This window comes from Martes martes (assembly GCF_963455335.1).
Source record: "Martes martes genome assembly, chromosome: 16".
In the NCBI taxonomy this organism is placed as follows: Eukaryota; Metazoa; Chordata; class Mammalia; order Carnivora; family Mustelidae; genus Martes; species Martes martes.
The window spans coordinates 16,217,272-16,229,845 of NC_137904.1; the positions used below are offsets into that span (position 1 = coordinate 16,217,272).

The following is a 12,574-nucleotide window of genomic DNA, read 5'->3' on the forward strand; positions in this document are numbered from 1 at the left end:
CATAGGACCACCCAGTTAATGTGCCCCATTTGTCTAAAAAGGGAGTCGAGGTTAAATTCATTTACCCCTGTTGTCTCTAGCTGCTACCCAAACGGACCACACCGGCAGGCACATAGCCGCACTGGCCCTTGGTCCTGCTTTGCTTAGAATCACAAGGCCACCGCGTGACTTCTCCGGAGGCCCTTCTCATGGCCTCACGCGGGAGACCACACGATCACCTGTGAAAGAACTTCTTTGTGGTTCACACAACAGGGATACAAGTCTACAAAGGTACAAACCAACATGACAGGTATTCGGAGCAAAAAATGTCCAAAGTTCATTCACACGGCAGGATACACAAAGAAAGCTTACCTGAGCTGGTTTTATTTTTTTATTACGAATTTTAAGTTACATGTTAATACATGGATACATCCTCCTTGTAAAAAGTAAAAAAATTTCAGATAAGGCTAAATGAAGTCAGTTTTGAGAACTATGCCACCCCCCCACTCTCCTCCCTGGATGACTCAGGCGGCTTTCATTCATTTTGTTTCCAGTCCTCCCCGCTGGATAGATTACCCAGAAGTGACATTTCAGAGTATCTCATGAGCTAGCGCACACTGAGGCCATAAATACATTTTGTTATGCAAACAGAACACTACACAATCAGCCCGAGGACCGGGGGAGGGGAGAGAGAGACAAAACACAGTGCTCAGCCACCACTCTCCTTCTACAGCCGGGAACAAGATAAATCAGACTAAAGCTGGAAAGCGTTTTCCCGCTTATAATTCATAATTCTGTCTGGAACTCTGCCTCTGCCTTTCAGCACCATTTTGTCAGGATAGACATAAACGGTGCCGAAAGCCTGGCTGTCCGGAGCCGTTTCAATAACCCCTTCTAGATTGATGTGGTGCACACCGAAGGGGTCCTCACAGTAGCCACCATCGTGAGTGTGACCGGCGAAGAAACACACCACACACTTGTGAGACCAAATGACCGCCAGGGCATCTCTGTAATTCCAGGCCAGGCACACACTGTCGGAGGCCTCTGGGTAAATGGGAAGATGGCCTGTTAGTTAAAGAGAAGAAGAGTTATTGAGCCAATTAGGAAATGTCTCTTTCATCAAAATAAATGGCTAAAAACTAGTACTTAGGAAAAAAAAAAAAAAAAAGGATACTACTTATTTCAAATAGACCAGAGAGAAGAACTAGATCATCTCCAGCCACATCTCTGCAGCATACGGAAGGGGGAGGCAGTCCACGCCCACGGGGAGAGGCCACTGTCCAGGCAGAACCCCTGAGATCCCTACGGCCTAAAACACCCAAAGAGGCACAAACGTCGAGAAAAACTGAGGGCATTGTGTGCACAATGCTAAGCGAGGGCGGCCAGGAGCCAGGCAGATGCCGTGCTGGAGTCCAGTCTCTTAAACATGAGTGCTGGGTATGCAGAAAGAGGTACCCCTAAATTTAAGAACAGTTTGGAGGTGGGTCATGGGTTATAGGTCATTTAGACACTCAGTGCTTTAAAATGAATTTAAACACCTCCATGAGGTCCCGGGAGCCGGAGCCATTTTACAGATGAGAACAGCGAGGTAGAGCAGGGAGGATTTATACTAGGTCCCACAGGACATACGTGGAAGTAGAACGAGGAGGATTTCGAATTCCTGACGCCAAGACACACAGGAGGTCGCATCACGTCTCACTCTGGGGTGCAGGCACAAAGCTCCCTCCCTTGGCTTTGCTTCTTGCCCTGAAATCACTTTCCTGTTTTGGTACTATTTATTTGTTACCGAAGTTTATTCTGAATTTTTCTTATGAGTATTTTTACTGTTTAGTATCAGTTTGTAATACAAGTTACAAAGGGGGGTGTTCGCAGATCCCTAAAGAGTCAAAGGCACCAGGAGAACTTATGAGTGTGCACGAGCGTGCGTGTGCACGCGTGCGCGTGCGCATACACACACACACAACCACCCTCGAAGCCGTGATGATGGCTCAGAGTTCAAAGGGGCCGGTGACTCTCCAGATCAAAAGGTCACACTGGATTCCTCTGACACAGTGACCTGCTCCCCCCACCTCCTTGAAACACTGGGCTGCCAGGACACCACTAGTCGCCCATGTCTTCCTCCAGCCTCAATGGCCACAAGTTCTCATTCCCCTCCGTGGGCTCCTCGTCTCTCCACTTCCTATTGGGAGTGCCTGAATGCTTGGACCTTGGGCTCCGCTTCCCTGCTGACCCCAAACGGACTGGTGATCTAGTAATTTCTCAAATCTAATAAAGTGATGGGTGATCTAGTAAAGTCTCGAATGTCTCCAGCATTCTTTCCACTCCCACATGTTTATACCCAGCCCAGACTCCCACTCTGAATTTCAGACCCAACATCCAAACTGCTTTCTCAGCATCTGCATGGATGCCTGACAGGCATCTGAAACTTAACCTTTCCACGGCCAAACCCCTGAACTTCCCGGCCCACACCCGCTCCTGCGGCAGCACCCCATATGTCAGCGAACAGCATGCGAGCCTTCCAACTGCACGGCCAAAACCCCAGAGGTGGGGGCAAAACGACCTCTCAGTCCCCAAAATGCAAAGTCAAAGAGCAATGTAAAATGAAAGAAAATTGCCATCAGCCATTTAAAACTTTGCTACAGATAACTTGACGCACCCAGTTGTCAAAGGTTTGTTCATCCAGGCTCTGAGCTTATAGTGAGAGGAATTTAAGAGGCGGCTAATGTAGACAGGGGCGCAGACGGAAGAGGAGACGGGGGAATCCAGGACAGGGTAGGACAGGAGATGGGAGGCACTCAAGTCTCAGCCAAAACCATGCGCTGTGACTCTACTAGGTCGTCTAATCTCTCAGTCTCCCGATCTCTGAACTGAATGGGTTGATGGTATGACCTGTAGTCCCTCTCAGCTCCAGTACTGTCTGAGGTGACAGGCCCAGCCTGGCAGCAGAAGCCAAACAGCAGAGACAGGTCGGGAAGTGTCCTGGTTTCAGACCACCTACGGTAGACTGCAAGAGGGTCACGTCGCACCGACACCCGCTGGGCGTCCCGTGATCTCCAAGCCTGGGAGAGGACACTTCAAAGTCCCATGGCAGCACACACACTCCTACTCCCATCCACCTGTTTGCCCCACGTCAGGGAAAGACTCACAAGTATTTATGGAAGCGTACTTTTAGATCAACTATCAGAAGAGCTCGTCACTTTCAAGGGATTTTCACGTTCGTAATTCCATTTGTGCGATCCAGAGAAAAACCATGGTTTGTAGGCTCCACATTTACCCAAATTCACCCAGCCCACAGAAACAAGTGTGCACAGAAGGGCCTCCCATCCTCAGGACCCCGAGCACGGTCTTCTCTGCCGTCCGGCCACACCAGTTCTAAAGCAAGGCTCTACACTTAGTGCCCAAAGTGAGTACACCAGCCACGCTGCAAATCCAAATTCAGTACCCCGTGTGCATGCACACCTGCAGCTGAATGTTAAGCACCTCCAGAGTCCTACAACCTGTGATGACAGCGTGTCTGCAAAACACGATTTTAGGTGGAAATAACAGCAATCTTATTTCCTCGCAAACACGTGGCAGAAAGCCTAGAACTGAAGTCCTCACTGCCAGGTGAGTCTCTAACATGGGTCCTGTGACCAGCGTCGCTTCTAACTAGATAGCACAGGCCCCCATCTGGTGGCCACCACACTGACCAGCAGGTCTCCTGAGGCTGAGGCCGGGTATGGGGTCTGGCCTGAACTGCTCACTCATGTATCACACTTGACCCATGAACGAGGCTGGAGCCACGCAGGTCCACTTATCCACACATTTTTACAGTAAACACAGAAAATACAGTGAATGTGTTTGCTCTTATGATTTTCTTCAGACATTTTCTTTGCTCGAGCTTATTTATTGTAGGAAGACAGCATATAATACACATAACATCAAAATATGCATCGATCAACTGTTATCCGTAAGGCTTCCAGCCAGTAGTAGGCCATTTGGAGTTAAGTTTCTAGAGAGTAAAAAGTTGTACGTGGATTTTTGACTGTGTGGGGGTCAGGGGGGAGCATCCCTAACCTCCCCCACTGTTTCAAGGTCAACTGTACTACATGAAATGATTCCATGTGCTGAAATTCTACTCAGAAACCTAAAAGGCCAACGCACAGGCACTAATATATGGCAAGATGTTTTTTTTCTATTTTACGGTTCTTTCCTGACTCAGCTGTAAATGTCACTCTTACACTCAGGTTCTCAGTAAAGAAAGGTAAGCATTCACTTGACAGCAGAAGGACATCACGACATAAATACCATTAGTATACTTTCAGACCTCACTTTTCCATTCTCTAAAAGGCTGGCATGATCAAGTAATTCAAATACTTACTCACAATCACCACCTTTTCCTGGTTTGTATCAGAGAATGTGAGAACTTCATTCAACCAGTTCAGCTGGTCTTGGCTGAATCCTCCATTAAACTGGACAAACTGGGGCTCAGAAAGTCCTGAAATGAATGCAGTACGTCAGACCCACCCGATGTCCACTTTTTCCTCCTTTGGGCATGCACACTTGGCTAACGGGGGCACACCTGCACTTTTTTGTAGGAATGTGTGGCAGCAGTTGACTTAAAATAGGAAACCACAAGAATTTAGAGCAACAGACAGATAAATGGCCTGTATTCCATTCCCCTGCTTACCCCACTAGCTCCGTGTTACACTGAGAACAAAACGCAGGCTCCTGGCTGTGTCCACAGGGCCCCACAAGTCACCCTGCACCTCGCTGGCCTTTTCCTGAGCCCTTTCATGATGCTAACGTGTCACTCTGCTCAGCACATTTCCATCTGCCCCACCTCTGTCCTGAACACTCCATCCGCCCCGCACATCCCAAGGATGACTCCTCCTAATCATTTAGGTTTCTGCTTAAATGCTTTTCTCCCTGGGGAGGCCACCCCTGACCGGCTAAGCTAAAACACTACCCTGAGTCTTTTACTTTAACATCACACGTCATTTTCTTGGTAGCATTGATTGCTGTGGATGTAATTCTATTGGTTTCATTTATGGTCTGTCCTGCCCGCCTACTTCTCTTGCTTTCTCCACTCCTTCCATTAAAAGAAAAACAAAGGTGACGCTGTCAGCATTGCTCTGGCTCCGGAGAGCCAGCCCCTGAAAAAGGGCCTGCCCAGAAGAGGCATTCAGATGCCCATTAAATAAATGAACCTTGAACTGACAGCAGCCAATCCACACATCATGAGGCCTGTGAGAAATCCTGACCCTGAACAACAGGGATGATATACTTTTACCTTAATCATCCATCCTCCTGCTGAATAAAAAGTAGCTGAAGAATGGAAAGACAATGTATTAGACTCTCAGCTCAAAGGAATAATTCACCTTGTGGACTATTCAACTCCGAGTTTGGATTGTGTTCCCTCAGTATCTTCAGACACTGCTGGTATTTCGGAGAGGACTGATCCACGCCTAAGACGCTCAGGTCGTAAGCATCCAGTAAAATGAACCGGAACTGGGGGAAAGGGACAAAGTGATAAGCATAGTAATCCTCCGAAGGCACAGTCTTGGGATCATGCACAATCCGGTCTTCTAGAAACTTTGTGTTAAGTTTAGAATTTGTTAGGTAGTTTCTGCTGAAGTTATAGAACTCGTGGTTCCCCCACGTGTGATGAACGGGGACTTTGAGCATCTGGAAAGTGTTCATAACAAGTTCGAGCGACTTTTCAGACACTTTGTATTGCGCGTTATATCCATCAATGATGTCTCCCAGCTGAAGCACGCAGCGGGGCGGGCGGCCCTCCGTATTCCAGTGTTCGATAGCACCCCGTAGGTGAAGCAGACTGTGTCTGTAGTATCTCCGTCTGTTTCCTTGGAAGTTATAGCCATCTTCTAAATCAGCGTATTGGATATCTGCTATCACTCCAAAGGAGAAGAGAACTTCCGAATTCTCACTCAGGGTTCCAGGCTCGGGCTTATCGTCCATAACCTCCAAACTGGTTTCTAAACAAAATAGAGAACATAACTACACTATAAACATCTTACTTTTCTAAATGGGCTCAAGAGGATGGTAAAGTATAAACAGTTAATCCACCAGGTAGCGTGGTAGAGAGAGAAGCACACGGGCCTTAAAATCTAATTGCCTTACAGCTGAAGTACCAAGTCTTTGAAAAAGTTCAGTTTTCTCGTCTGTGAAGTAACCTCTATTCTTCAGAAAAGCAATTTACAAGAGGGTATTATCCTGTTAATGAACAGGCATTCTAAATGCAGGGAAGTCAAATTCACATCTGGTAGAACTTGTAATGTTTAAGAAATATGCACGAGTTTTTTACACATACACACACGCATAGAGTACTTTCTTCCACAAATACCAAAATAATTCTATCAAAACTTCAGGATTCTTTTTAAGAAAGTTATGTTACACTCATTCACTGTACTTCATACATTAGATTCCCACTACAGATTACTTCATGTCAGGCTGGATCTTTTGTCTTCTTTGGTGGGTAGGTCACTTGAAAGAACTTGCTCATATTTTATATCTGGGATCATAGGGGGAGGAAATGAAGAAAGGAGGGGAATCGTTTTAAACAAACAAAAACTAAAATACTGATGTGACTATCTTCATTTCTGACAAATAGTTCCTGGTTCTTCAGTTGTTCGATTCCCACCTGAACCAGTTTTTTTAAACCTGAATATTAACTACCCTGTCCCCAAAACCAAAATGGAAAATACATCATATTTTCTTCTCCCACGTGATGTGCCACACTAGCCAAGAACAAGGGATCTGGACCTGAAAAGCTATTATTTTACTAGACTGTTTACAATCTAAATTTATAATCATTTCTAATGCCTCAAAAGAGCTAAGAACCTAAAGACTAAAAATAAAAACCAGGGGTGCCTGGGTGGCTCAGTCGGTTAAGTGTCTGCCTTTCGCTCAGGTCATCATCCCAGGGGCCTGGAATCAAGTCCCATGTCAGGCTCCCTGCTCAGGAGGGAGTCTGCTTCTCTGCTTCTTCCTCTCCCTGTGCCCCTCCCCCTGCTTGTTCTCTCTCTCTCTCTCAAATAAAATCTTTAAAAATAAACTAAAAACCAAAGGCCATGATCCTAAATGATCAACTATTCTTACAAAGTCTAGAGTACTACACTGTGCTGTGGGATGGAAGCATATTAAACTCTTGCTGTTCCTGAAACAGCTTCATGTGGCATTTCTAAAATTACTTCCTGGTCTCCAGTAGCCCACTACAGCTCCCGAGTTCTCTTCAGTCATCCACAGATACGTGGAATGCCTGCCGACAGCATCACTGTCCTAGGCAGAGGTGACAACTCCACAGCCGGCAAGAGGGCCAGATGGCAGTATGACTTCCTTGAGAACGAGAGGCTTCTTTTCATTCCGAAACTGTTGTCACCAGCGATCCACCCAACTATGAGCTTCAGCGACTTTCCTTTCTTCCGTAACCAGGTTGGGTATTACTAGCCCTAGCACAGGAATAAAGCAGCATTAGAAAAAGGCTGGAAATCCTGAAAAATGGCTTGGTGTTCTGACAGTTTTTTTTTTTTTTTTCCATTTGCTTGTTTCGTCCTGCAGTCCCCATCTGAAAACCCAGTGGCTATTGCACCAGCTAATATGTCTGCAGGGTGGCTGAGATCATCTGATTCGAAACGTGGAGAACTCAAGATACAGTAAACCTAAGACTCATCTAAGTTAGATGAAAATCCGTAGTCTTACGAGGTTTCAAAAGTTTGTGATTCAATGTACAATTAATAGGAGAGTCCAACCAGAAGATAACTGGGTACCTGTATCACTGGAACATTATTACCAAGCTTAAGAGAAAACAGTTTCTGGGGAGGCTTTTATCCTTTGCCAAAGGGGCTTGCTTTCGTCTGTAAACTTATGGCTTTAAAGTGATAATCCATACTGCGGATCTCCTAAGGGGAGCTTTTAGTCCCAATGAATTTGATCTTCTAGAAGCTATCACTTGTGCCTGCCTAACCAGTATTCAGTCCCTGTTCTTCTGGTAACAGCACCTCTGGCCTCCCCAGGCATCTGCACATCTCAGAGTACCTGCTGTGATCTTCACCCCCTGGCTGCCGAAAGGGCACACACGTGAGCCAAGCCTGGCCCATAAGCACCCAGTTTCTCTCTGGTCGGTTGGGGGTAAGCCTAGGACCCACACTGGAGACAGTGAGCAACAGCCCAGGGACTTCTGCTGCAACAACTCGTGCAAAGCTGACGACAAAGGCCAGAGCCGCTGGGGAAGGTTACCTGAGAAGAAACCCAACCTGGAAGGAAGCACGTTTGCATGATGCAAGGAAGTCAAGTCCTGGAAACATGACTTGAACACCTGGATCCATCCACCTGTCTCTGCTAGAGCTGCTCTCGGTCTTTCGGTTCTATCGGTCATTAAATTCTTATCCGGGGAGCCGGGTGGCTCAGTCGGTTAGGCATCCCACTCTTGGTTTCCATTCGACTCATCATCTCAGGGTCATGAGATGGAGCCTCGCATTGGGCTCAGTGCTCAGCAGAGTCTGCTTGGGATTCTCTCTCCCTCTCTCCCTGACCACCTTACCTCGTGCTCCTACACGCTCTCCCTCTCTCAAATAAGTAAAATCGTAAATCAATCAATACATAAACTCACTCTCCTCTGAGTCAAGCCAAACTGAATTGGCTCTAAGATTCCTGTTGTGTTATGCAAGAAGTCTCATCAGATACACGTTCCACTGGAACACTGTTCAATTTAGAGAAACTCAAGGGTAAATGAAGATTTGCCGACCTTTTAACGAAAATTAAGCAATATGCCAAGAAGCAGCAAAGGCCATACACTTCAATACAGTACTGTGTTTTGGGGTAGAGAACAGATCTGTAATGTCAAAGATATATGGCTTTTGAAAGTAAGGCTAAGGACAGGTAACATACAGTTTTATGAAATAAAGAAATTATTTTTTAATATAGAAGTGCAAACTGATACTGCCAACTATTAAGAGAAAGATAGAAAGCAAGGATGAGGAACAAGGCCACATGCAAGGTAAGACTGTTAAGTTCAGAAGTGAGTTCAGTGGGTCCAAAAAACTCAAGTGGGCAGGGATTTGATTCTCCCAATTAGTTCAAAGTCTTTTATTGTATGGTTCTGGGAGGGGCCAGGGAGCTCAGAAAGACTGGTCCTGGTGGACAGAGAGATTAAAAAAAAAAACTCAGACACCTCCAGTGGGGACACGCACAATTAATAAACATGCCAATGCCATGAACTTTTCAAAATACCCTCCATCCTCCACCAGACACACACACACAAGTGGGTGAATAGAGGATAAGTGATGAAGCCAGGAATGGGTATGAGGTTCACTCTCGCTGCTTTTACGCAGGTTTCGAGATGTCTATAATACGAGGTTTTTTAAAAGTATTTTTAGAGAAGATAAAGTCTGAATAAATAGGAAGACCTAAAACCTAAGACCTTTGGAAAGAAAGGAAAATCCCAAATTTTAAGCAAACTTTGTTCAGAAAGTTTGGAGTGCACCGTTACATGTGAAGTTACCTAAGTTGTAGTTAGGAGGCGGTGAGATGGCTGCTGAAAGAAAGCTTTGAGATTGAGGACCAGGAAGGGAACTGCAGCCCCAGTTTTTCCTACAGGGAAACAACTCATCGGCACTTGTGAGATTCAACTAGCCTATACTGTACAATAATCTACTTTTGTAAATCATAAAGTTATTATTAAATATGTTTTTAAATGTTATTAAATATGTTTTTTAGCTATTAAATATGTTTTTTTAGATTTTTATTTATTTATTTGACACAGAGAGAGATCACAAGTAGGCAGAGCAGCAGGCAGAGAGAGTGGGGAAGCAGGTTCCCTGTTCAGCAGAGAGCCTGATGCGGGGCTCTATCCCAGAACCCTGAGATCATGACCTGAGCCAAAGGCAGAGGCTTAACACACCAAGCCACCCAGGCGCCCCTAAATATTTTTTAATTATCTGAAAATATATCTGCCTAGTGAACCTCCAGATAACCAAAACTACTGCAACACTTTATAGAACAGAAGAGTATAGAAACTTTCACCAGAGTTTCACAAATTCTATTAATACAAAAATTCACAGAGTTCCAAAAATTCCAATAAAAGGTCAGGTGCAGGATTAGCAGCTGGCAGTTTGTGAAAACCTCCTTAGGCATCAATGATGTTTAACAATAGGAAGAAACACCCGAAGGTACTTATTTGCTGAAAACTTGCTACAAGACGATACTAATAAAACTTTTGTAATAAGATGGCAGAAGGCGGAAGCTCCTTGTAAAATCCTCCCAAGCATCTATGATGAACTAGGAGATGAAGATAATCCTACATTATTGTCAAAGGAAAACGAAGGGGTGGGGGTCACGTCAGGACGTTAGGACGTTAGGAAGGAGAGATGGTCAAGGACCTACTGCAACAGAGGGTTGCTCAAGGCCTAAGCCAGAAGCATCTCAGGGAAGGGGGCAGGTCCGGTCAGCAAAGTCTTTCCTTTTTTTTTTTAAGATTTTATTTACTTATTTGACACAGAGAGAGAGAGAGATCACAGTAGGCAGAGAGGCAGGCAGAGTGAGAGGGGGAAGCAGGCTCCCTACTGAGCAGAGAGCCTGATGTGGCACTCAATCCCAGAACCCTGAGATCATGACCTGAGCTGAAGGCAGAGGCTTAACCCACTGAGCCACCCAAGCACCCCAGCAATGTCTTTCTATGCAGAGTCCATGGGACAGGTGGCTGTGGAAAGAAAAGGGGTGTCTGGGGAGAGGGAGCAGTCTGCGCATTTAATTGTGCTGAGTATTGCAATGACAGGCAAGGGGAGGCTGGAAATGTTTGTGGCAAGGAACAGAGGCAGGAGCAGACAAGTTACAGAGCTGGGAAGGTCTCAAAGTTACGGCCTAGCTGCCCAATCAAAACAGCCTTCAGTTATCTCAAACACAAAATCTGACCGGCCTTGTCACTATGGATAGAACAAACGTCAGATGATATTATATATGTCCTGTCTCTTTCAAAAAAAGGTACCTAAATTGAAGGCAAAAAATCTGCTGACTCAGGTGGTCTAAAAGTGGTAGTAATAGTGATAGGTTTACACTAGATAACGTTTTAGGTATTTTTTAACACTAGATTTCACGGGTCTGAGAAATCAGGCTCAGAAGTGTTATCAGCAACTCATCCCATGTGTAGTTACAAAACACCTACTTTGAGTCAGGAACAGTTTTAGAAGCTAGTGTCTTATCTAATATTATAAACTTAACATGAAAAAGTTGTATAAAAATGCTTTGGTAAACAAATTAAGGATAAAGCTGATAAAAGAATCACTTTGGCAAATGAAACTTAACAGACCAGCTAAAAACAACACCATGTTTTAATTTACATGACTGGCATCATTAACATCCAGCGGAGCAATGACAAAGGTGGACAAAAACTGCATATGCTCTTTGCCTGAACGGGTAAGGCATTTTTGCGTCTTTCTGGCAATTTGAGGGAAATCTCCCAGGGCAAAGAAATACACAGATACATTAAAAAAAAAAAAAAAAATCTCACCCACGGGCAACCTCAGGACAAAAAAAATTCGTTTGAGAACGATGTGAAGTGCACCATGTACTTGGAGCAGAACTTCCAGAAAATTCCAGCTCAACTCGGGAAGGAAGAAACATGGGTATCAGCAGAGTCCAGCTCGACTGTTGGGCAGGGGCACACTTCCCTGGCCAGTTATGCCAACTCACAGACACAACGGGCTCCGGTCCCACAAGCACCGGGGCGCGAGCCGCTTCTGCTCACGGGAAGCTCCCTGATCCTACCGAGCCACGCAGGAGCGGAATCTGAAGTTAAGGAAGAGAATTAGGCCCTTCTCCTTCCCCGCCGCCCCCCGCCCTTTTTCTGCTGCTTGCCAGTCCAGCGCGGAGGTGGGCGGGGGAGACGTTCAGGGTGCAGAGACGGGGAGTAAACCACAGGCAAAGACGATGCGCGTGCAAGCTGCTTCTTCGCCAGCCTGGAAGGAGCTGCGCGCGGATGCTCCGCGCCCACGAATACGGGGCTGTCCCCGGGCGAGAGACGCGGTCCCAGGGGAGGACCTCATCCCCACATCTGAAACCGCAGCGCGGAGGGGAGCCAGCGAGAGCGTCCCAGGACGCGGGGCCCAGCCCACGGACTTGGGGAGGAGACACGGCGCAGGACCGGCGAGTTCGTGGGCGCTGCTGCTGCCGGCGAGGTGACAGCGCGACGCGGGAACGGCTGGAAGCGCCCGGCGCTCACCGCCCCAGCCCCTCCAATGAACCCGGCGAGTCCCGAACGGCCCGAGACTGCGTCAAGTGCAACGGGGCCGCCTGCACCCCGGGAGGGAGGCAGTGGGGTTCGCGCCCTGCGGCTCCGGGCGGACGGCGGGGCGACGCGGGTGGGGACGGGGAGCGGGACGGGGGAGGGCGCCTCTCCCGCCCGTGCCTCCCGCGCCCGCCCGCGCCGCCCGCCAGCCTGCCGGCGCCGCGAAGCCCCCGCCCAGCCCCGACTGGGCCCGCCTCCAGCCGCGAGGAACCACCTACCGCGCGTCGGCTCCACAGCCCAGGGCTCCCTGGCTACCGGCTGGGCGACCTCGCCACCAACGAGTGGAGCGCAGAGAGCGGCCCCCGGCGACTT

At 47.2% G+C, this 12,574-nt stretch overlaps 1 protein-coding gene across 3 annotated transcripts; it reads right to left on the reverse strand.

Moving 5' to 3' along the window:
• Positions 1-342: 342 nt before the first annotated feature.
• On the reverse strand, positions 343-12,541 carry ADPRM (ADP-ribose/CDP-alcohol diphosphatase, manganese dependent). Of its 3 annotated transcripts, none has more exons than XM_080827147.1 (4): positions 12,481-12,541; positions 5,340-5,957; positions 4,340-4,456; positions 343-1,044 (listed from the first exon to the last, which is right to left on the reverse strand). In XM_080827147.1, exons 2-4 carry the CDS (start codon positions 5,938-5,940, stop codon positions 734-736), a joined length of 1,029 nt encoding a protein of 342 aa, XP_080683273.1. In that variant the 5' UTR covers positions 5,941-5,957; positions 12,481-12,541; the 3' UTR covers positions 343-733. The 3 variants fall into 3 exon arrangements, with proteins under 3 accessions (XP_080683273.1, XP_080683274.1, XP_080683275.1); XM_080827148.1 differs by lacking the exon at positions 12,481-12,541 and adding an exon at positions 11,486-11,953; XM_080827149.1 differs by lacking the exon at positions 12,481-12,541 and adding an exon at positions 11,486-11,592 and having other exon boundaries at positions 376-1,044; positions 4,344-4,456.
• Between the last annotated feature and the right edge of the window lie 33 nt (positions 12,542-12,574).